This window comes from Vollenhovia emeryi, unplaced genomic scaffold (assembly GCF_000949405.1).
Source record: "Vollenhovia emeryi isolate VEMERY1.0 unplaced genomic scaffold, V.emery_V1.0 DF939172.1, whole genome shotgun sequence".
Classification (NCBI taxonomy): domain Eukaryota; kingdom Metazoa; phylum Arthropoda; class Insecta; order Hymenoptera; family Formicidae; genus Vollenhovia; species Vollenhovia emeryi.
Window position 1 is genome coordinate 663,296 of NW_011967194.1, and position 23,759 is coordinate 687,054.

Below are 23,759 nucleotides of genomic sequence, written 5' to 3' on the forward strand. Positions count from 1 at the left end.
CAACAAAGTTACAGGTAACACGAAGGAAAACAAGAAATTCTTTGTTTTTATAAAATTTTATTGCCTATTCCATAAATTTGGCTGAATATGTAAATGCATGGAGTTTTAAGTAATTAATAAAATGCGATATCGTAGTACAAAGGAATACTTGTATAAAACTTTGCTGATATTATACTATGGTATATCTGATAGTACACAATTGTTCACAACGTGTATAAATACTACGGTTATTATAAATATTACGAGTATCATGGCGTCGAGTTTCAAATACAAATTACAATATTAGCAAATATAAAATTGGAAACTTGTAAAGAGTATATAAAAACTGGCTGAGATTCTTTCCACTGAATTTCCAGCTTCCTACTTTCTGCTATCAGGTTATATAACATCTATGTGATACGCCGTGTTAAAAGAGATCGCGATTGTAAATGTGCAAGAAGTATAAATATGTGCTCGATAAAACGCATAAAGTGTTATATTACATACGTACATGTTATGCACGTGCACGTAATGTATCTTGTAATGTGTCCAAGTTGTACACATTTATAATTTTACTTCTAACATAAATTACATATGTTTTTTATATCACGAACAAGGCACTAACATCAACATTGTTTTCTTTGTTCATGACAAATTCCAAATTCTTTCATTAACGGGGTAGCTAGATAATTCTACAAATCCGTATTGTCGATTTGCAACTACTAAGTAAGATAATATTGAAATATGCTTTGCAACGTTATTACTTTTTTTCTTTACTTCTCTGTCATCTATCGAAGTCAAGGAGTTACGCTGTTTATATGCCGCGTTACATAACATCGTGTGTATCGTCATACATGTGTACTGAAATGTTAATTTGTATCTTTCCAACATTTTTATATCGTTGGTGTCTATGTAAGAGTACATGAATTACTTTTTCTAATCGTAATCAAAATGCCAATAAGTACGTTCCAACGGGACAAATTTAGAATCGTGTCATGCCCCCTTTCCTCAAATCATAGTGCACCCTTGTTTACGTTTAATATTATTTAAATTAAATTTAAAATTTCGATGTAAAAATTGAGCGACGTTATTACACATATTATACAAAGAAACAGGGGTTACACAAAATCAAAACTAACAACAAATATAACTCTAATATAAAGATTCAATTATAAAAAATGCATTTTTTAAAAACACAATATATCTCTCTATGTATGTATACATATCAAAAATTTAGTGTAAATATGAGTACCATAAAAAACCGAACGTATAACTAATGATATCTCTAATGATACAGACATTGATAGTATTGTCATTAATTTCTATCGACAACTGTACTGTAGTGACACGTCGTGTCACGATATGCGCGTTTCTCGCATTAACGATAAATTGGTCTGTTTGTAAATAACTATAAAAATAATTGCATGATACAAATATAAAAAGTAAATTAGTAAAACAGCAATTGAGGCCCTTACGGTTTAGGTCTTTTGGTCTTACAACGTTATCGTGAGAACAATAAAGCTGATGGTTGCGTAGTGCCATTTAAAGAAGTCGCATCGACTGGCCCCTGCCCATTGGAGGCCCGGGTAGTTAATATTTGGCGTTAAAATTTCTGCAAATATCAAATCTCTAGTTATAAAAGTTGATTAAAAACAAAAGTGTTCAGGTTTTAAGCATGTATTGGACGTACAATCTTAGACAAAAGTGCATGAAATTGGAAATACTTGAATATCCACTCTTAACGCATAGTAAATCTCACGTACCAGTAAATCTCACAATTTCACAAATTTTTAGCGACTTTGTACTATTTTGAAGATAGGTCCGATACATCCTTAAGTCAACGGTAGTAGTTACGAAATGGAGGAAAACTTATTTCCACGGCTTTTAAGAAGGTGGTGTACTCTTCATCGATAAGTGCCATTGATGAATACATCAGAGAATACAAAATGTCTGCCAAATTGTTAGAATTAAACCGGAAAATTTTTAAGTTACAATTCTATGGTACGAAGACGTAAAGCGCGGGTAATAATAGGACACGTACAAGTTTTAAAATTCTTGTGATAAAATTATTCGTTTTTATGTCGCACGAGAGCACCAGAAGCGAGCAAATTGCTTGCTTTAACCAAAACAAAGAATTGTTTATAACTCTTAAGTAATTTCTCCATGTTCATTAGGACTTTTTTCCCTCCATTTCGTGAGAACTATCTGGCCTTAAAATCCTCAACTTTTTTTACATACCGGAAAAACAAACATAAAAAAACCAATTCGATATCTACAAGTAATGTAATCAATATATATATATATATAAACTATCATTCCGTCCGAAATATGACTTACCTCATTAATATCGTAATTAATAAAAGAAGAACTACCAAGGGTCCAGAAGAAAGTGGAACTACGCCAGTTCCATAATGAGCTTCTCCACAAGCTGGCGGGCAAATAGGAATAATGGTTTCTGCACAAACAAAAGAGGGAACAAATCTAATACATGCTGGCTACGAAAATAAAAATGGACTGGCTAAAGAAAAAAAGATTAGGGGGATCGAAAGATAAGAAATTATACTGAAATATATAACGAAATACACATTGATATAAATTAAATATTGAAATGCATAGTTGAGATAACATGAAAATTTCATTATTATCATGCATATTCAACGTATCGATCAAAAGTTTGTGTCCACTAATTATTACACAACTAGATACCAACATTATCTACAGTTACATACAAAAATGCACGGATCTTTTCCATGTTGTTGCATTCTCTTACCGAAAAGCTCAACTTTGGTCTCAACAGTGCCAAGTTTGTTGGCTGCTTTACATACATATTTTCCATATTGTCGCTTTTCTATAGTAATAACTCGAATCGTTGTGTCAGTATATTCATCCGCGGTTGCAAAGTGCGATATGCTATAATGCTGATTATTTGACAAGACTACATCGTCTTTAAGCCATGTGATAGCTGGGGGTGGATATGCTTCTACGTGACACTCCAAATCCATATCGTATTGCAAAGCTTGTCCGAGTCGTGGCCTGGGAGCTGTGATGACCGGCGCGAATTCAACCTCCACGTTAATGTTACGCCTGGCACCACGCCCAACGCCATTCTCGGCGATGCAATAATACGTTCCGCGATCCTCTTTTTGTATGGAAGGTATTTTTAACACGTTACCACTGCAATTATATCGTGTAAAATATCGTTTGCCAAGTGCCACTTGATAATAACGATTGACTTTAGTTATCGTACCGATAGATCGAGCCTCCGGTCGGCAGAATAGCATTGTTTTCTCTACGCCATGATATCCTCGGTGGCGGAAAGCCATTGGCATAGCATTCCAAATAGATAGATTGCTGCTCGCTAGCTACCAGAGACTGGGTCGAGTTGTCGCTAATTACCGGTGGCCTACGGACTTGCAGCTCCACTTCCGCGCTTATGAGATTGTTTACAGTTATCTGTATTCTACATTGATATAGTCCAGCGTCCGTTTCTTGTATGTCTTTAACCTAAAATGTGAGATGCAAGATTAAGCCCACGTTATTAACAATGGTTTGAACAATGAATGTATCTCGGAGCAATAGAAACACCCCAATGAAATCTTACTTGTAAGACATAGGTGGTAGACGCTGTGTCATACTTGAGGGAAAATCTACTGTCTCTGATTATCAAGGCAGTGCCGGTAGAAAGTGCCACTTGCTCGTGTACGCTGTCCTTATTAACCTTTATCCACAAGACAGGATACTCCTGCGCGTACTGAACGGAGCACTGCAGTTCTACCGTTTCCCCGATATCCTTAATTTGTTCCTGCGATATGTAAGATATTGTCGGAGTACGTTGAGCCGCGACTGGAACAGCGTATAAATTTCTCATTCGTCACGGGCCAAGTAGCACAGTAAATACGGCGTTATCAGCGAAACAATCGTGTTTCATTGATGATCGCGTAATGCGCGGGCGAAATTTGCGTTCGATCCTTACCCGTGTGCAGCAACACGCATATCAAGGCTAGAATAGCACGCATTATGACACACCCAGCACGGTACTCGAGTCTCGATTCGGAGCGTTTAGCTTCTTGCTATGCGATAAACCTGCCGCTCTCGTTCTTGAATATAGAATCCCTTCTGCGTTCTCACTCAAATTTCAAACAAGCGTTCGACTGTCGCGAGATAATGCGATCGACGCGGAATGGAACGTAACGCGCACCAACTCGTCCACAGGCGCTATGCTGTGTAAAACGTCTGCTGACGGTACTGGGGCCCAGTTGTCTGTTGATCACGAGCGTTGCAAAAATGGCGAATGATGCTACGTCTTGAGTCAAGTGCGAGACGAAATCTTGTTTTATCACCAATTCGGATTTCTACCGCAATTGCCGATCCGCATAAATTGACTTTAAATCGCGAGTGGTAATTACGAAATCGTAATTAGTGGGTATAACGTTTTGCGAATAATCGGGATAAATTATTGACGCAACTCGACCATTCTCGCGATTGATTTGAACATTTGAAGTCTCGTACAAATTTAAGCATTGTACCTCGCGAGTACAATTCTTGGAAAAGAGAATTTCTCGTTTGATTTCTAGTTCTTTGCATTTCCATAGTTCCATAATTGTAATAAGTAGATTATTTCAATCCCGACAAACTTATCGACGTTTCATTTACTTATCAATAGAAACATCCTTTTCTGCTGATAATCCCAGATAGCACACATAGTTCTAGGAATATTCTTCTGGAGTGAGAATATTCTTAATTTCAGAATATTCCAATCAAATATTCTATAAATATCTATAAATTATTACAATTAGAAATCGTATATTCATAACAAAAAGAACGTTTTTAGAATATTCGTCGAGAATGTCTTTCGAATATTCGTTCAGAATAATTTTTGAATATTCTTCGAGTTTATGTATTGCACATTGTTTATTGTGTAATATACTTATCTTATGCAAAAGGCAGTAGGATCTGTGATCATACCATATATAACCGACACGCTATATTCGATAGATTATTCTATTCACATTCGAAAAAGATTTATAGTAGTGCCAGTCGAATGTTCCACGAACATAAGATAAATATATAAGAATGGCCAATGGAATATTTCAAATATTCTTGAAGAATATTCTTAAAATATTCATAGGAGTGTCTTGTGCTGTCTGGGATTAAACATTAAACATTCGGAAATATAAACTAGATACAAATATGTATAAATCAATAATGAAAAGAAGAAAGAATAACAGAAAGAAAAAGAAAACGTACGGAATATCGAGTAGAAAAATATTAATAACAATAAGCGAAAAAAGTTGACTACATATCGCACTAACGGTACGAACAAATTATTGATATATTTTATTAATGGTGAGATAGAACTCAATATTTGATTTCTGATTTTCTTATCATCGTCGACACATTGACACATTACACTGCCAAGGGGTCTGTTTTTTTTTTATAGCTGAACTGGCTGCACTATATAGTTCAGAGTTTATCTTTCTCCTTCTAATGTGGAGGGAAAAAGATACACTCGTGAACTAGTGCAGCCAGTTCAGCTATAAAGAACAGACCCAGTAACTCGCAGGGTGTTTTCGAAGGGAGTCGTGAAACGCGTGTCGAAATGAGAGTCACTCGTCAGTGTCATACACGGGAAAAACTGTTGAATTCAACAAAATAAAGTTGCTTGAATTAAACATTAATGTCACGGGCTGCCACAAACATAAATAATTCACTCAATTGTGTTTTCTATGGATTTAATTCTAAGCATTGAACTAAATATCCAGATTGTTAAGACAACAATTTGATATTTCTTATTTATTAATACTGATGTTGTTTCAACGATTTTATTTCAATTACACTGATCTTGTTGATGCAATATTATTCTTTTTTTTCCGTTTAGCTATTCCGTTGTAAGGATATTAAATCAGACTGTAAAATAACACTGTGATCCTCCCCTCTATCGAGCCTCACTCCCTATGGCCAATATATTATTAAAAACTCCTACCTACATATTTAAATTTTTAATTTTAATCTACGAGCAAGCATCTCAGATAATCGCTTTTGATCTCAGATTTTCGCTCATAGACTCTTGACTAAAGTTCTTTGTAGGGAGGAATTAACAAGATCTTTGTTCGTACCTCGTTGTACAGTTCCAATGCCGATGCAGAATAGCGAGACAGAAAAGCGATATAGATTCGCTGAAGCAAGCGTCAATCCGACGACTGAAATGCAATAAATTTCTAATAGGCAAAGAGATATTCCAATGTGAAGGACTTGATTAACCTTCGGTTTATTAACGTTTGCGCGCGACAAAACTGCGAACGTGGGTACCTATAGGTCATGCGGGTTGCGCTGCTATTCTATCTGTGGCCCGCGAAGCCGACGCGAGGCTTCAAGTTCAAGCTCAAAGGAGGAGTCGATGATGAGTTTAAATGCGACATATGTAACACACATGTTGTGTCCGTCGGGTAACCATAGCAATTCCGAAAGCCCTCGACATTCCACCGCTCGACTCGGCCGTTTCCACCCCCCCGCGACGCGGCGGGTGAAATCTTCGCCCCTAAAGGCGAAGGTAATGCACACGTATACCCTCGTGGGCGACCACGTAGATAAGGGACACTGACGGGGCGATATATAAGTATCCTGTTGTCCTCTGTGGTCAGTATATCTGATACTACCGTCGCGAAAGAACGATTCGATCGAAGACGATTCGTCCACACGAGCTCGTTCTCCAACAATTCTCCAGAAAAGAAAGGGAAAATATCTGACGGACGCGCGCGTAAATTTCACCCCGCCTCCTTTCGTTTCGTTTCCTAGCTGCTGGAGATCGTTGACCCAGCTAGGACCTAGCTAGGACCTAGCCGCCCGTCACGACCGGAGACGGTTTAAAGGGCAAACATTAAATGAACTTTTAACAGTATTTTATTCACAACGTTTGAAACATATTGTTAAAACTCGAAGAGACCAAGCTGAAGGAATGAAGGCAAATAAGCGGATGGCAACGATCCAAATGTAAATCCGAAAAGTAGCAAGTGCGCTCGATGCCATCCGATCATGTTTCGCTCCGTAAAAACATCCTCGAGGACCAAATGGACGAGGCTTCTTCGAAGTGTCTTCTCTCGTACCTCCGTAAGGGCATCTCGAGGGCATCACCGCGTTTCTTCGAGCGAGATTGATTCGCGCTCCATTTATAATTAAGCGACTGTTCAACCGATACGACGAGGCCGCCGCCGCGACTATCCAAGCTATCGACACTGGTCGATGCTCGTTTTCTCGCGATTAACTATCCAGATGCGATGAAGAAAGCTCGCCGGTAGTGTCTGGTAGCGTTTTCCGACGGAAATCTAAACGGCGTCACAGAAACGAATCAAACTCCGTTCCAAGATGATCCCGTTGGAAAATGAAGAACGCTTCTCGACCGATCGCGTGCACGAATAATCGCGGAATTGGAACAATTACCGCGAGAAAAGTCGTCGTTTTCGATAAGAGGGAAAATGTTATCGGGCCGATCGACGCTCCGAACACTGTCCATTGAAAGTCTTCCGGTCTTGGCGAACGTACCTTAAGAGAAACACGAAGAGATCAGCATGGACGATAAGCTGCAAGTAGACGATGACAGCCAGGTATACTTAGCACCGTTCGAAAACTCGGTTTTGCATCCCGTGCATGTGAGAATATTTCTCATTGTGAGTTATCGTTTAGTAATATACATACATGTATAAATATGCAAAGTACTACATCGCCCAAGTGTAGCACGAGCACATGTATGTATTATATATAGAGAAGGTGAAATGAGTAATAACACGAAACATTTACGTGTTTACGTGTTCGCGCTTGGAATATCTAAGTGATCCATCTGAACGGAGAGGATGCACGTATCTTGATAATACATCTAAACAGCTCGGATCGATATCTGCATCTGTCATCTCATCAGGGGGCTGTAAGGCCTAAAGTATTCATTATCTCGAATCTACGTGTACATTCGAGTCTAATTACCGTTGTAATAATCGACGTAATACGCTATTTCCAGTTTTACTGCGTAGCACATTAGCAACAAGTCATGTTGATTTTTTATGTTTGAAGGCGATTAAGATATCGATCCTCTGACCATTTTATTCTTGGCGAGCTCATTTCTGTCTCTCGCTCGCATCGTCACCGATCCCGTTGTAAGATTAGAACTCTGACGATGACTTTTCGTGACGCTTTTTTTTTTACAACCGAGGATACGAACGTAGGACGCACGAGCTAGCGGAGGTAATGATCCACCTGGGAAAGCTTTATTTGAATAATTTCAGCAAAACCACATTCGAAGGCCCGGCAGCTGGGGCTTTCTTCACCCCGACGATAATAGTCCAGTCGAGCATCAATTCATCGACGAGAAATCGAGCGGCTCCGGAAACACCTCTCGCGCGTCCTCGGCCAAGTCGACCAAGACCTACAATGCGAGATCTCCGGAATTGACCTCGTGCGTCTACCCGAATAGAGACATCATTTGCGAGCCCGATAGAAATGGCTCGCTGCCCGGCGAAACGCCGGCGAGTGTCAAGCGAAAACTGTCGAGAGCCAGCGTATATCCATCCGGAACGAATCTGATCGCGCAGGATGCCTTCGGTAAGAATTAATTCAGTGCTTAAGGGGATCCTAAAGCCGCTGGCGAGCTCGATCAGTGTCGACAAGATAGGAGACGGAATTAAAAACGTCAATTATCGACATTTGAGATATCACAATGTTCACGATATGCTTCACCTAGCACCTCGTATGGTACTTAAATTACGGAATTTATTAAGCATATGTCGGCTTAACGCGACACGATCTACGCGACATATATAAAGAATAAAACGAGTCGCTCGTGGAAACCCCCGGTTGTCTATAACAGCAATAAAGCTATGTCAGTAAACCTCGATCGATATGCGTGTACGAATGTCAGCGTGTCACGAATATCGGATATTAATAATGCAGCGTTTGACTCGGCTCTAGCATTATCACCGTACGAATGCGCGCTCTAACTTCCTGGTTACTAACTTTTTGCCCTTTTTCGTAATAGCGTCCTACTTTTGCGAAACTATGCCGCGAAATTACAGGTAATATTGCAAGAATGCTTTCAAGGTAAAAGAACTCGCGCCAATGGCAAGAAAGTTTACATTACGCTGTTATTAATTCGCTGTAATTTACCAAGTACAAGAAACTTATATACGGTCGCGAAATGATGAGACTGCAAACACGTGCTGAAGATTATGGTAAATCTGTTTTGTTCTGTTAAACCGGACAAGGTCCCAAACTCACGGCACCCACCTCTCCGGAAATCAACCCCTCGTTACCGGATACGCCGGTTTCTCTGGATTTCGTCGAAAACGCCGGGGACTCGTTACCGCAGAAAGAAACGGGAATCGATCCCGAAGTACTTTACTTTCGGTAAGTAGTTATGGCTAGCGCGATATGTCACGAGTTATTTTTGTTTCCCCTCATTTAGGCTTTAGACAATCAAGTGCGCGTGTAGATATACATAGAAGGACATAAGCACTCGTTTCTATTATTACGAGCTTAATACAATTATCTAGACTAGAACGTTAGCCATTGTCTTATCATTTTTTTATCGTTACTTGAACATGCGCGAGGGAAAGACCAACTCGGGGAAAGAAAATGCAGAGGGTCGTTTATTTCGAGGGTGCTTTATTTCTAGAAATTGCTCTACATAGATCATCCATATACGAGACGGAACATTATTATCAAATTGGCTCATCTTTCGAAAGGATTTTTCTTAATGTTTCACGATTAATTATTAATCGATTCGATTTAATTTTAGCGACGGCCATCGGAGAATCGATATGGTATTAGTCTACCAAGAAGAGAACGAAGGAGTCATGACCGAGTTAGAAGCTCGTCGGCGAGAGCAGAGACGGGTATTTCAACAAAATCTTGTGAAAGAAGGTCTACAACTCGAGCTCGAGCCGAAAGAGAACTCGTTTGACGGGAAAACGTATTTCTTAAAGTTACATATACCTTGGAAAATCAAAGTGCAATATGCCGAAGTAATGAGTCTGAAACTACCTACAAAGAGATTCAAAACGTTCCCTATGAAAACCTGGGTACGTCCTGTTTTTTTTTCAATCACTTACGCGCTAGGCACGTTCCAGGCGTCGCATTACTTGCTCGTAGAGGAAGCTTTGTTTTCGTGAAGAAAATTGTGTTCGAGTACCGCCGGTATTAGCATTATCCAAGATACGAAAACCACTACGCGGAAAAAAATGCTGTTGAATTAAATAAATGGAGTTACTTGAATTAAATGTTAACGCTACGGACTGCCACAAACACGAATAAACCTTAACACCTTAAACTTGCCCAGATGATGAGGAACCCAGCGAGAAATGACTCGTCGATCGATGTCGATTCCACATCGATCGATAAATCATTTCTCACTGGAGAAGCAATGTGCAGATTTCAAACTTGCACCTTTCAGTTTATTTCTATTATTTTGTATCATCGTAAAATGATGCGACTGACATCCAAATTTTAAAAACAGAATGAAGACGGTGCCAAAGAAGTATCGAAATTCTGGGCGCGATGGGCGCGGTGGGCCGAGTGGATACGTAAAATTCATACTTGGGATACATCGAAATATCCCGAGGAACCGCATTTTTATGACTACATAGATTCCGGCGATCGCGAGGAGAGGTATTTAAGTAACGCGAAATTATTATTGAGATAGTTATCGTCGAGCTTGATTATCAAATTTCATGTTTGACAGATTTATCGTGAAGGAAAGGGACAACGCTTATACGCCCGCCCAGAGATCGTTAATAGTGATGCAGATACTATTGCGAGCGAGATATGACGAGAACCACGAGAAATCTGGTATTCGTAGGCTTTTAGCGGACGGAACGTATATCGATTGTTTTCCTTTGCACGAGGGTCCTTATAATAAACCTATGCGCAACGGAGAGGTTCTCGATAGATACCTGTTGTACTTGATATGGGCGAGACCCGCGCAATGGTAATAAAAGAAAAAAACTGGTACGTTGAGTACTCGAAAATTGCATAACATTTGACATTTTTTCTGTATATCTTTAGGTATAAAAAACAGCCGTTGTGGTTAATACGACGATATTTTGGCGAGAAAGTCGCTCTTTACTTCGCGTGGTTAGGATTTTACACGAAATGCTTATATGCACCAGCAGTGGTAGGACTTTTATGCTTCGTTTACGGCCTTGGAAGCATGGACGGTGAAGATAATATTCCCAGCAAAGAAATATGTGATTCTAATATAGCTGGTAAATATTTTGCATTTTTTTTTGTAACTTGCAAAGTGTGCATAAATGTCTCGCACGGTTTACAAATCATTCTGCAATGTCCGCAATATTTTAAATTTTATGTAACGCTATATTTCAGGAAATATCACCCTGTGTCCTCTTTGTGATAAAGCATGTACTTATCAAATACTCGGCGATTCCTGTATATTCTCGAAATTGACTTACTTATTCGACAATCCCGCGACTGTCTTCTTCGCTATTTTTATGTCTTTCTGGGGTAAGATTGAGCAAGGGTTAAATACTTTCTTCCACGTGCATCTCGACGGGTTTTAACATGTTCCTCTTAACTTGTTCGACTCTGATATAATAGCTACTACGTTTCTCGAGCTATGGAAACGACGACAAGCCGTGCTCGTTTGGGAATGGGATCTTCAAAACGCTCAATACGACGAAGAGCCCAGACCTGAATTCGAGACGTCCGTTAAAACGTTCCGAATAAATCCCGTGACGAAGGAGAAAGAACCGTATTTACCCGCGTGGTCTAAAGCTCTTCGAGGTTTGGCTACTGGCTCAATGGTATTTTTTATGGTAATTATATCAGGCATTTCCATTTTTCTCTACAAAGCAATATCTCTTGACGAATTTTTATCGTCATTACTTTTTCGCAGATATGCGTAGTCCTTGGGGCAGTTTTAGGAACGATCGTGTATCGCATTTCGTTAGTCGCAGTCTTTTACGGTGGAGGTGGTGGCTTTTTAAAAAGACACGCCAAAATATTCACTTCCATGACCGCCGCCCTCATTAACTTGATAATAATAATGATACTTACGCGAATATATCATCGATTGGCTCGTTGGATGGTCAATATGGAAAATCCGAGAACGCAGACGGAATACGAAGCCAGTTATACATTTAAAATCTTTTTATTCGAGTTCGTCAACTTTTACTCTTCTTTGATTTACATCGCCTTTTTTAAAGTATATATAATATTAATACATTACAACATTAACAAGCGCCACGGACACTGTTTAAGCTTCATGTTCATTTATTTTAGGGGAGATTTTTCGTCCATCCTGGCGATGCAGATGCGAGAGCCTCGGAATTTTATCGCATTAAAACGGACGTATGCGATCCCGCTGGCTGCCTTTCGGAAGTCTGCATTCAACTTGCAATTATAATGGTCGGTAAACAATGCTTTAACAATTTTGTCGAAATATTATCACCGAAACTGTGGAACTGGTGGCGCAAAAGAACGCAAGTCGCAGCGACAAAAAACCATGATAGAACGTATACCTGTTGGGAGAAAGATTATCAGCTTCAAGACCCAGGAAGACTAGCTTTATTCGACGAGTATTTAGAGATGAGTGAGTCTCACACTAGACGCAGCCGTTCTACGGAGGAACATCTTTTTACAGACTTTTTTTTCTTCTTGTTTATAGTTCTGCAGTATGGATTTGTAACATTATTCGTAGCAGCCTTTCCACTGGCGCCTCTATTCGCTCTATTGAACAATATCGCCGAGATAAGATTAGACGCGTACAAAATGGTCAAGGAGGCACGAAGACCGTTGGCCGAGCGGGTAGAAGATATTGGCGCTTGGTTTGGCATTCTTAGGGGTGTAACTTACGTAGCGGTAGTGTCCAATGTACGTACGCACATAGAAACAAATTGGTCGAGCCGCGCTCTCTGTTACAAAATATACGCATATCTATTTCAGGCTTTTGTTATCGCGTACACATCCGATTTTATCCCACGAAGCGTGTACGCGTTCGTTTATTCGCCCACTGAAGATTTGGTGGGTTACATCGATAGCTCCCTGTCAGAATTCAGTACTTCCGATTATCGCGACGATATGAAGAGCGATGTAGAGGCCGAACATCCAGAGACGTGTCAGTACAGAGGCTATAGAAACGGCCCAGATCACCACGATGATCCTTATGGACTCAGTCCGCAGTACTGGCACGTTTTCGCCGCGCGTCTAGCTTTCGTCGTTGTCTTCGAGCACGTTGTAAGTAGACAACTCGTTCTTTTACCAATGGGCCGATAAAATTCGTCGTTTCGTTAGAGGGAAAACGGGTTTTTACAGGTTTTCGCACTTACCGGTATTATGAGCTACGTAATACCGGCTGTACCGCATTCTTTGACAACTCAGATGCAACGCGAACGACTGATCGCTCAGGAAGAAAAGTACGAAAAGGAAATAAGAGGGAAAGAAGATGAAGACGATTTACTTTCGGTTTTGAGAGAGGCCGGAAGCATCGGTAGAGGAAGCTGGGCTAGACGATTCAGCAAGTTGAGCGACGTTCTAGATACTCACGCTGATATTAGGCATAGTAAACGCAGTGATAGCTCAGTATGGGAAGTCCCTTAAAACCAAGCGTTATCTCTCTGTCTTATACATTCCTCTCATAAAACTCGAAATCGTGAAGGTACAAAAAAAAAGAAAGCCAAATCTTGTCTATTTTCTATCCTCATTGCATCATTTCCAAATAATTTATAAATCCAAAATTCCGTAATAGTACACTTAACGCTTTTCAACATTCTCGCCCCTATTACCAAGTGCACTGTAAAAAACGCAGATGTAAGGTAAGAGTTACAAATCTATTGTTACACAATATACTTTTTTATTTTACATAATGCCATATTTTTTTCCTAGAAATTATTACAATCTATTATGTATATATATATAGAATATATTTATAATAATATACATGTATTTTCTCCCCCTCTCTCTCCCTCTCCCTCCGTGTATATATATATATATGTATATATTCCATGTACGCGCTTTTCTTGATATTGATTCAATATATATATATGTATACATGTTTGTATATGTATATATATGTATTCATCTCGATACACACGTCACTTGTTCTTACGTCTATTACTTAAAAATCTAAGTGTCTAATTACATTAATATATTTTTTATGGATACTATATCACAGTTGTGTTTGAAGGAGAGACGGGGATTTAACGGAAGGAAGCCATTCAGGTAACTGATAATGAGCATAGTCTATTCAGTAAGATTATAAAATGGGTGAACACCAAGTATTGCTATTTCAAAATAACAAACTTTAAAATTTATCGAAATTATCAAAATTATCAAGTCGCCACTGAATATTTTTGATATTTTCACATTTAATGGTTTAATGAATACTTGTGTGGAATCATTCATTAATTTATTAGATATTTTTTACAATTTGTGCGGCAAGGAAGATTGCAGCTTTATTTAACTTACTGAATGGACTAAGCTGCGTCTGAAAGTGTTTTTTGTCAACAAGGTAAAAAAATAGAACTGTGAGAAAGGTAACATTTAACTAGGTCCCGGAGGATGGTTGAAAGTAAAATGGTTGGGAGGAGGTGGAGTGCGTGACAGTACAGGTTTTGGTGGTAACCTTGGTGTCACTGATCCTGAAACGCAACGGTACAAAAATAAGTATTCGTTATATATTAACACATATGAACGTGCAAACGACATATCTCACCGTTAGGTTGTGGTGGCGGTGGCGGTTGCGATTGCGGTTGCGTTGGTGGAAGTTTTGTGGGGCTGGGGCTATTGAAAGACGTATGTCTCCGTGGATGAGTACAGCATGTATTTTCTAACGTGGAATTTCGACGCGCCAATAATGTTGAATTACTTGCGTTTAGCGTCGCTGGAACTCGTGGTGGTAACGGCGGTGGTGAGATATCATCTCTCGGAGGAAGAATTGGTGCGTTTGGACCTTGTTTTGCCTAAATTTGTACAAAACAAAGTTCTTATTTTCTCAAAGAAAATCATACACAATAATTATTGTTTTTTTTGTATGAACCTTAATGCAAAGGTATTCCTACTCTAATGTAATACAGAAATGTAAGCTCGATGCCATCTGTCAAAAACCTTAATATTATTCAACATAACGAGCAATAATAAAATTAATAAGCATCGATATTAAATGAAATAAAAATAATTACTTGAATGAAAAATAACATTTTCCTTAATGTAAATTTCAATTCGCAATATTTTCAAATTTTGCTCCATAAAAATATTTCGGTATTGAATTAGAGCAATACAATTAGAAAAAGCTAAATGAATCTGAGTTAATCTTAGAATCTCACCTGTGGTGATTCGCTACATGAATTTTCTCGTCGTTTAGGTCTAGGTGGTAGAGGTGGTGGAAGTTGACCAGCAGATGTATCATTGGGAGACGACGGTGTTGGTATTGCGCTGGGACTTCCACCTGGGATCGGTAAAACACATTATAGCATTTATCATATTTGTAGCGGTGGTATTAAAAATAAAGTGATTACTTTGATGATGCACAGTAAAGAAAGATTGTCCAGGAGATTGAGGGCTGTTACTCGACGAAGGAATCGAAATTGCCGACATGCTGGGTGGACTAGGTGATGCTGGAAGTGGCGTAGGTGCTACGGGAAAATAATAAGAGTTATATATTTTTAATTATTGCTAATACATGATTTAAACACGTGATGCTTACTGAATACAGGCATAAAACCGCTATGGTCCCCTGTTTGTGAAGTCATTTGTATTCCATGTGGAGGTGTTTCCGGTAATTCGTGGGGCGTTATGTCTGCTGGAGAATCGTGTAATTTGGCCGCTACCATTTGTAACGGAGCTGGTAATTTTCCACTTCTAGCTTTAATTCCTGGCGATTTTAAGTTCAACTCTGGCCATTTACGCGACTGTTGCAAAAAATTTTGTAAAATGTACACATGTACAAAACAATAGTTTTTATACATCGTATCAAGTAACACTTACGAATCGTGGAGGTTGCCGGCATCCTCTTGGCTCGATTTCTAAACTTTTATTATACAAAAAATTGCTTATATCCGCATCTTTCATATTGGGATCAAAAGGACATAGGTTTTCAAGAAATTGTCTTATTCTAGACTCTCCTAAAAGACAATAGGGTTGATTTTGATACTGCTGTATTTCACCAGTTATTTCTGCCACTTTTCGACGTTTGTTAAAATTAATAAGCTCCGGACTTCCCGGTAAGTAATCCGGATTTCCTTCTTCAATATGCAGAATGTTAGTCAAGTACATACCTAAGAATGGAAAAAAGAATTTAAATTTCCGTAGTAATAAAGGATTGAAGAATTTGTAATACTTACCAAAGAATGGTACGCAAGGTGGATTGATAGATCGTAATTTTTCTTGATACTTCCGAAAATGATCGTTGTTGAGCTCTCGTGCTTCTTCCAGCGCTTTTTCTAATCGTGCTGGCAATTGCTGTACAAATAATCGTGTAACAAAATAGTTTATACAAGAATACAGGTATTTAAATTCTTATTATATATATATATAAAATGTGCGCGTACCTGAAATGTAAATTTTAATCTAAAAACCGCAGCTGATCCCATAGCACTGATAATGGCAAGAACGCCATTAAAATTATTGAGATCTTGCAGCACTATCATTATTTCAATTGCACGTGATATAATTGCTAGTCTCTCGTCGAAATTTTCAGCTTCTACTATTGTCTTTTCTAACCATCTTGTGAACTATCAAACCACAATAAAGATCGAATTAGCATCACATAGTGACGTAAAATAACGGGAATTTTATATTACGACTTTAAATAAAAACTTACATTTGTTGTATGCTTAATCATTTTCAGCAAATTTGGTGAGGTTTTTTCCTTATCCTTTTTGGTCCATACAGACCCGACTAACTCGGAAGGCTTTACTGTTCTATACAGATCGAACTCCAATAGTGTTAATTGTCTTGCTAATTCGATAGGATGTAACTGTAATTGATAAGTTATTTCAGTATACTTTGGTAACGAATTTAGCTTTGGTATCGTCTTAAATACATAAAGGTAATAGAGAAATCAAGGGAGAAGTCATTTGTATACCGTAAGTATTCCATATTCGTCCTCAGGAACTTTAAGGTGCCACTCAATCGGTGGAGGAGATCGTTCAAAGCTAAATGTGATAGGTCGTTGTTCCGACGGCTCGCATTTTCTTTGCACAATTTTTATCACCGAATCAACCCACTTCCGCATAGATTTACCGCTAACTGTATCCAAAAACACTTGCAATCTTTCCAAAAGATTTCTATCACGTTCGAAATCGTAAAAATGATGATCCACCTAAAAACATTCATGTAAGAAAATAGAACTTTGAATAATAGTACACTACTATGGGCAGAAAAAGCGCAATACCCATAAAGATACAAGTGACACAATCTCGTACCATCCAAGGGGATGTGCAAGTGATGATAGTGATGAATAGGACCCGGATGTTCGGGCGATTTCTCGGCTCGCGCGCGGAGCACGCGCGGAGCGTGCATCTGACTCACTCGCACACAGCGGTGTGCTCCGCGCGCGAGCCGAGAAATCGCCCGAACATCCGGGCCCTAGTAATGAATAGAAAAAATAATACCAAAGCAGGTGATAAAGAAAGCATGTTTGTCATACAATAGTAGATGTCGAGTCGATAAGTGCAATATCAACAATTAGACGTATTTAAACGAGGCCGTACAGTCACACGAGTGGCTATTTGCCAAACTGATGATCCGGCCTTATTCATGTTCGCTGTACCACCTTGTTCAAATGAATTCAACTTGGAACAGTACTCGCTGTCCACGTCCTGACTTACTGTGTGGTCACACACACGATAATCTATCGCTATCACTGCCTGTTCTTGCGGTCTTTTATCTACAATGGTATGACAACTAATGTTCTCTATATATATGCTTCGATGACGTCTTTCATATTAGTCATTATTATCACTTGCACACTCCCGTGAGTAGCATTTATGGGCACAAGTTTTTGTCACTTGGCCATTTCTTTACGAGTGTTGTATTCTTTCCGGTCAGCGGTGTATTTGAATCTATAAGCAAAAATTGTAAAAAAATGTTACTAACCCAGTGTCTTAAAACGTTTAAAACTCTAAACTGCACCGGTTGACAAAATTCTTTCCTATATCTTTTCCAATCTTCTCTAGCTATCTTGCATACGGAAGGATTTTCTTCTTCACCATATACTAACGAAGGATCTGGTATATCGAATCTTTCTATTAGCAATGTCAATAATTCTTGAGGTGAGCAAAAACTCCTATAAAATATAAGTTGTTAAAAAATAATTTATATATATCCTATGAGTGAGATGTGAGTACAATGTTCTACCATTACTTGCCTGTAAGTAGTAAGGAATGTTCTTACAAAAGCTGGATCAGCATATATGTGATAAGTTAATCTCTCTACCAACTTTACCAAAGTTGCGCCCTTAATCAAGGGAACGCCGCCATTTTCCCTGGCCTCCAAAACAATATTTTCCAGACTATCTTGTTCAGCAAATTTATACAAGTGAGGGGGAGGTAGCCTCAATGGATGCTTTCTTTCCTCGTCCAAGAGGATACTATCTAAAGTTCTTTCTAACATACTTTTTGTATTCAACATCACTAAATCCGCCATCCAATTATTCTTGTCTTCGACAGATTTGGCAACGAGAATAACATTAGGGTGGTCCCTTGGTGCAATTTCAAAAGCATTTTTTAATTCTATAAGAGAAATTTTAATTAGTAAAATCACAAATGTAACACAAATAGCAAAGCTATGTATGCGTTTTACCTTCAGTATCTTCTCTATCAATAATATCAACTTTTCTAATAAAAAGTCTTTCTTTCAGTCGGAGTTCACCTTGATGAGTCGAATGTCCACCTACTCCGACTGCAACGATACCTGCTGCGACAGTAACACTGACTCTTTTACTACCAGTTGGTTTACACAATACTAATAAACCATCGAATAACAAGGCTTTTCTTTCCGTTAATCTTCGTCCATTACTAGCCACCTTTTTCAATGTGTCCTCTGTGTACAAATATCATATAACGATATAAAACTATCAACCATTTAAAAAAATGGTTCAATGTCGAAAGGTAAGATATTTTTTTCATCACCTCTAATAAATTCATTGCAACACTGCCCGATATCTTTTTGATCCCAACCGTCGACAGTCTTTTGTAGTTCATTAGTTTTCTCTAATGCCGCCTGTCTTCTTGCTCTGCTCTGCATTCGCAAGCCCGTATCTTTTTTCGGAAGAATTGCTACAGATTGCATTAATTCCATTTGTAATGGTCTTAACAAACCTTGCACTTGTTCTAGAGTTTCACCATCTTCTGTATTAGGCGTGCGCTTGTGTAAAACCTAAGATATTGAAATATGGAAAAAGATTGTTGTAAAAAAATTTCGTACATACGCGTAACAAGTAGTACGCATAAACCGTTACCTTTATGTAATCAAAATACAGGAAGCAATGCCATATAGGTTGCAGTAAAAGTTTTGGTAAATAATATTTAACAGCCTCCTTAAAACCATGGCCTGCTGCCCGCAAAGCCGTACTAGCTTCCGGTCTTGATAATAAATTTGTTAAAACCTCCCGGCAAGCTGGACTATTAATGTCTTTCGCATATCTAACAATATAATGTAATTAGTAGAAATTTTACATGCGCATACTGTTGCACAATACAGTACATACTTTATGTAAACGTCAAATTCTGCTGCCTCCGCTAATTCTTCAAAACACGAACCAACTGTAAGCGTTTGCTTCTCTTCCATAATTTCCATTATATCTTCTAAACTGCCAAGTAACGTCATAGTAACTTCATAAATATCTGTAATATTACTGAAAAGCGTCTCAACTTCGCTCTTATCTTGCGCTAACTTGGCAATTTCTTCGCGAAATACCTAGTAATGGAAATTAATGTTTTAACCAATCTCGATAAAATTTTAATATTCTCTAACAGCACCTACGATTACCTTGATAATCATATGTAAGTCACGGATGTAATGTCGTTCATCGTGAATGAGATCTCGAACAGACTCTTCATAAGTCTGCGAAACAACTGCACCCAAGCTACTTTGCGGACCCTCTGTACAATCATCTTGATAAAACATGTCCATCAGTACCTATTGATAAATTACAAATAATTATTTTCAATATTTTTATATTCTTGAACATCAAAGGAAGAAATAACAAATGAAATATTTAATAGTTGGAATGTTTATCATAATTTTGTATCCATAACAAAACTAACCACCGCAATAGCATGCAACACATAAGTGATGGACAAAAACGATTGTTACAATTTTCCTACAACATTCGTATGTGTTAAAATGTTATGTATGTTCATGTATTATTAAATGCATGTTACGGTATAATTAGCATAAATGAAGTAAATAGTCATTATCGTATACATGTGTTATCAATTTATGTGTTATATTATTCTCTATATATAAAAGAGATAAAAACACATACTTTGCACATAAAGAGACTCATGCAATTGGAACAAATTATATATACTCTTGCGGTTAGCTATAAAAAAAAGTGGGAAACATGAAAAAGTTGGAGAGTTACTGACATTTAATTTGCTGTGACATTACATTCAATGCTGATATTAAAACGTAACTACTCTGCATGTGTTGCATTAAGAAATACATTAGCAAGCAATTCTTTAAATAAGCAGTGAGTTATATATTTTTAAAGAAGTAATAAGAGAGAAAAAATAACATATTTATGCAATAAACAATTGGAATAACTAGATCGTTGAGATGAAGCATTTATCCAGAACTTTTATATTAAAAAAAAACTTTTTAAGGTTTGTTCTAAAACATATTTCTTCTAATTTCAAAATCGTAAGATAAACTTTATTTATATTTATAAAGTAAATATGGTTAAAACATCTTTTTGCAATTAAAGTATTATAAAAGTTTATTATATATTTTCTTTCCTAGTTGAATTAGATATTTTGTAATTCCGATATTATAATTTAACTATATATATATTTCGCTCATGTAAATAATACTGCAATATTAATTTGATAATAACTTGTTGTATAAAACGAAAACTGCAACACATTATCTAGTTAACTTTTTATAAATTTTGATATAATAGGAAACAATAATAAGTTTTTAAGCTAAGGAATAATAATAGAAAAATAAAAAAGATAGAGGTAAGATTAAATGTGACTTTTCTAAAAACGATATAAAGATGACAAAAAAATATTGTGAAACCTTGAATCTTTTCTGTGCAACCACGAGTACGTACCACCTAAAACAGCATAAGCGAAGAATGAACATGGTTGTAGTTATATTGTTAGTGGAAAGCATGTAACCAAGCATAGAATATATGCAGCCACAATTAGCCTAGTGTAGCAAATTCTGAAATTTGTTAGTGTACCTATTGCTAGTAGTAGATGCTTTAAATTGCAGATTGTGGAGAGAATTTGTACAATTTCCATCTTTTTTTGACCAAGCCAATACAAACTATCATATAGTTGTGATGCATTTTCGAATAAATTAGACAAATGATGTAAAAAGTAACTTGAATCTAAAAACGCGACATAAAGCAAGCTATTACTAGCAAAATATCATATTTCTCTACTGCATCTACTGTCTATTTAATGCAATGTAATACCACTCGTTTTAATCATATTTCCTCTATACAAGCTTCGTAAGCTATAGACCGTCATCTAAATATTTTACAAGACTGATTTACAATATTAAGTAACACTTGCAACAGATATATCTACATATATATTACATACATATGTATTAATATTTATCATTTAAATATGCATATATGTGTATATATATATATACTTAGATCAGTCTTAAAATGTAAATGGTAAAACAGAGTGTATGTTGGTTAAGGTGCAGTACAGAAAAACAAGAATCGTACGTTTCTACAGTGTCTTACCATATCTGCGTACATCGCGACCCTTATGTCTTCGCACGAAATCTCTACGTGACGAATATTCTTGACATAATTTCCAGCTAGCTGAAAAGAAAGTAAGCTTCAATATTTCCAGATAATTCTTTTGAAACAGAAACGAGCCAAGTTTTGCGAGAAGAATTTAACGTTTCGTACAGTACCAACCTTTAAAATATCAGCAGAAATATATTCCAAAACGCCGACTACAAACAGGCTAACTTGCGAGTCAATTTTGTGCTGTAATACTTCCTATTGAAGGAATAGAACAAGTATCATAGTTAGACAGTTTCGACATGATCTTACACGATTTCTGAAACGTTAAAACTGGCACACAGATAAATTACTTTTTGCAATAACTGATGAATCTTGTCGACTGGTAGTACTAATGGCGACTTCTTCTTCCCTTTCTCCAGAGCGTCCCTCGCGTCACGAAGAGCCCATCTATCAATGGGCGTGGGAAACGTCCGTCTTACTCGTTCCTCTACATCTTGAGGAGTCTGCGGAGGTGGATGTCCACAAAGCATGCCTAGCATTCTTAAAATTAAACTTTCCACATAATCTAAGGCATCTTGGCGAGCTTCGAGACTAGGATGTACTTGTTCCAGTACCTGTAAAAGAACGTTTTTGTCTTGGCTATTAACACGAGTGTCTATAGTATATTGTTGTTAAAAATTAAATAAATGTCTAAAGGTGTACAATGACGTTACAATATGTAACACTTTGGCACAGATACGTCGGCGAAGGAGTTGACAGTCGGAGACTGGAGATAAGTGCGAGAATACGATATAAAAAAAAATGCACCAATCGCCGATGTTGACAGGAAGGCACTTGAGAAATCATATGGTGGCCGCGCACGGCAATGACGTCGGTCGGTGTCGTTGATCGATCCAGCCTCGACGTAAAATCATTGGGACGAAAAATGATCGAGCGTTGGAGCGAACAAAACATGAGAAGGAGAGGCGGTGAGGTGGAGGGGGTAGTAAAAGACAAGAAAGCGAGGTATGTACATACATACACAAGACGGACATCGAACGAGCGAGCGAGAGAGAGAGGAGGGGGGAGGAAGAGAGAGAGAGAGGGAGGGAGGGAGAGAGAAGGAGTGCGCGAAAGAGAGAGGAGAGAAATGGATGAAGCTACAAGGATAGCGGAGTGGAATGAAGCGGAATCGGAGCAACGAAAGATGTACCTTGCGCAGGGAGTTGACAAACACTCCCTTCCACTTGGCAGCATTCTCCTCTTTCTGAAAGTCGTAGCCCGACGGCTCGCCCACCGTTGACGCCGGCGACGAAAACATCTCTCACCGAGTGCTCGATAGTCACACGCGCTCTAAGAAAAGTTCGTGGGAAAAGGGCATCGTCAGCAATAGCCAGCAATCGTTCGCGATCGTGGGCAATCGCTAGAAATGGGCCGAGACACGTCCGGTCGAGCACCTTAGGTCGCAGACATCTCCGTCTCGCGCGACTCGCACTGGCAGCTCGCGATGCTTTCCTCACTCTCGACAGCTAGGCCACTCGATTGTAGTATCCGCGCGCTGCTCTCGCGTTCCACGCGCTCGCCGCTCCCGGCAGCGTCACCGAGGCCGAGGCCGTGACCGAGCCAAGAGTCCGAGAGCTCTGGCACTCGTGCATCTTACACGCCCTTTATTCCGTGATTTTTCCCAGCTTCCGTGACGAGCACCAGCGTTAACGCACGCACCGCCAATTGGAACCGACCGACTGAGCCTATGATGGCCGCGATACAATCGCCTTCGGACAATTTATCGATAAATGGGAGTAAGGGTTGGGCAGTTGTGCTTCGATCGATCGATTACCTCACCGATGTTTTCAAATTCGCCCAATCC

At 38.5% G+C, this 23,759-nt stretch overlaps 4 protein-coding genes across 4 annotated transcripts in view; 2 read left to right on the plus strand and 2 right to left on the minus strand.

Annotated features, from left to right (window-relative positions):
- LOC105563716 (D-arabinitol dehydrogenase 1-like) overlaps positions 1–317 on the plus strand; it is a 4,635-nt gene extending 4,318 nt beyond the window's left edge. The window contains exon 6 of the mRNA XM_012015567.1: positions 1–317. The gene's annotated coding sequence lies outside the window, so the exon portion shown is untranslated.
- LOC105563715 (lachesin) lies at positions 41–4,267 on the minus strand. Its single transcript, XM_012015566.1, has 6 exons — positions 3,953–4,267; positions 3,581–3,822; positions 3,227–3,483; positions 2,750–3,153; positions 2,317–2,434; positions 41–1,591 (listed from the first exon to the last, which is right to left on the minus strand). Exons 1-6 carry the CDS (start codon positions 3,993–3,995, stop codon positions 1,570–1,572), a joined length of 1,086 nt encoding a protein of 361 aa, XP_011870956.1. The 5' UTR covers positions 3,996–4,267; the 3' UTR covers positions 41–1,569.
- Positions 4,268–6,569: 2,302 nt separating this feature from the next.
- On the plus strand, positions 6,570–13,886 carry LOC105563714 (anoctamin-4). Its single transcript, XM_012015565.1, has 14 exons — positions 6,570–7,580; positions 8,253–8,568; positions 9,228–9,369; positions 9,761–10,043; positions 10,478–10,629; positions 10,703–10,948; positions 11,026–11,225; positions 11,344–11,481; positions 11,575–11,792; positions 11,873–12,181; positions 12,259–12,568; positions 12,644–12,849; positions 12,922–13,212; positions 13,291–13,886. Exons 1-14 carry the CDS (start codon positions 7,545–7,547, stop codon positions 13,573–13,575), a joined length of 3,132 nt encoding a protein of 1,043 aa, XP_011870955.1. The 5' UTR covers positions 6,570–7,544; the 3' UTR covers positions 13,576–13,886.
- Positions 13,887–13,905: 19 nt separating this feature from the next.
- Positions 13,906–23,518, minus strand: LOC105563721 (protein son of sevenless). Its single transcript, XM_012015574.1, has 21 exons — positions 23,106–23,518; positions 22,264–22,527; positions 22,085–22,168; positions 21,905–21,985; positions 19,966–20,115; positions 19,685–19,893; positions 19,436–19,619; positions 19,107–19,353; positions 18,778–19,017; positions 18,344–18,707; positions 18,073–18,262; positions 17,060–17,296; positions 16,796–16,951; positions 16,524–16,706; positions 16,317–16,434; positions 15,961–16,250; positions 15,680–15,884; positions 15,492–15,608; positions 15,300–15,421; positions 14,690–14,936; positions 13,906–14,615 (listed from the first exon to the last, which is right to left on the minus strand). Exons 1-21 carry the CDS (start codon positions 23,211–23,213, stop codon positions 14,518–14,520), a joined length of 3,894 nt encoding a protein of 1,297 aa, XP_011870964.1. The 5' UTR covers positions 23,214–23,518; the 3' UTR covers positions 13,906–14,517.
- Positions 23,519–23,759: the final 241 nt, after the last annotated feature.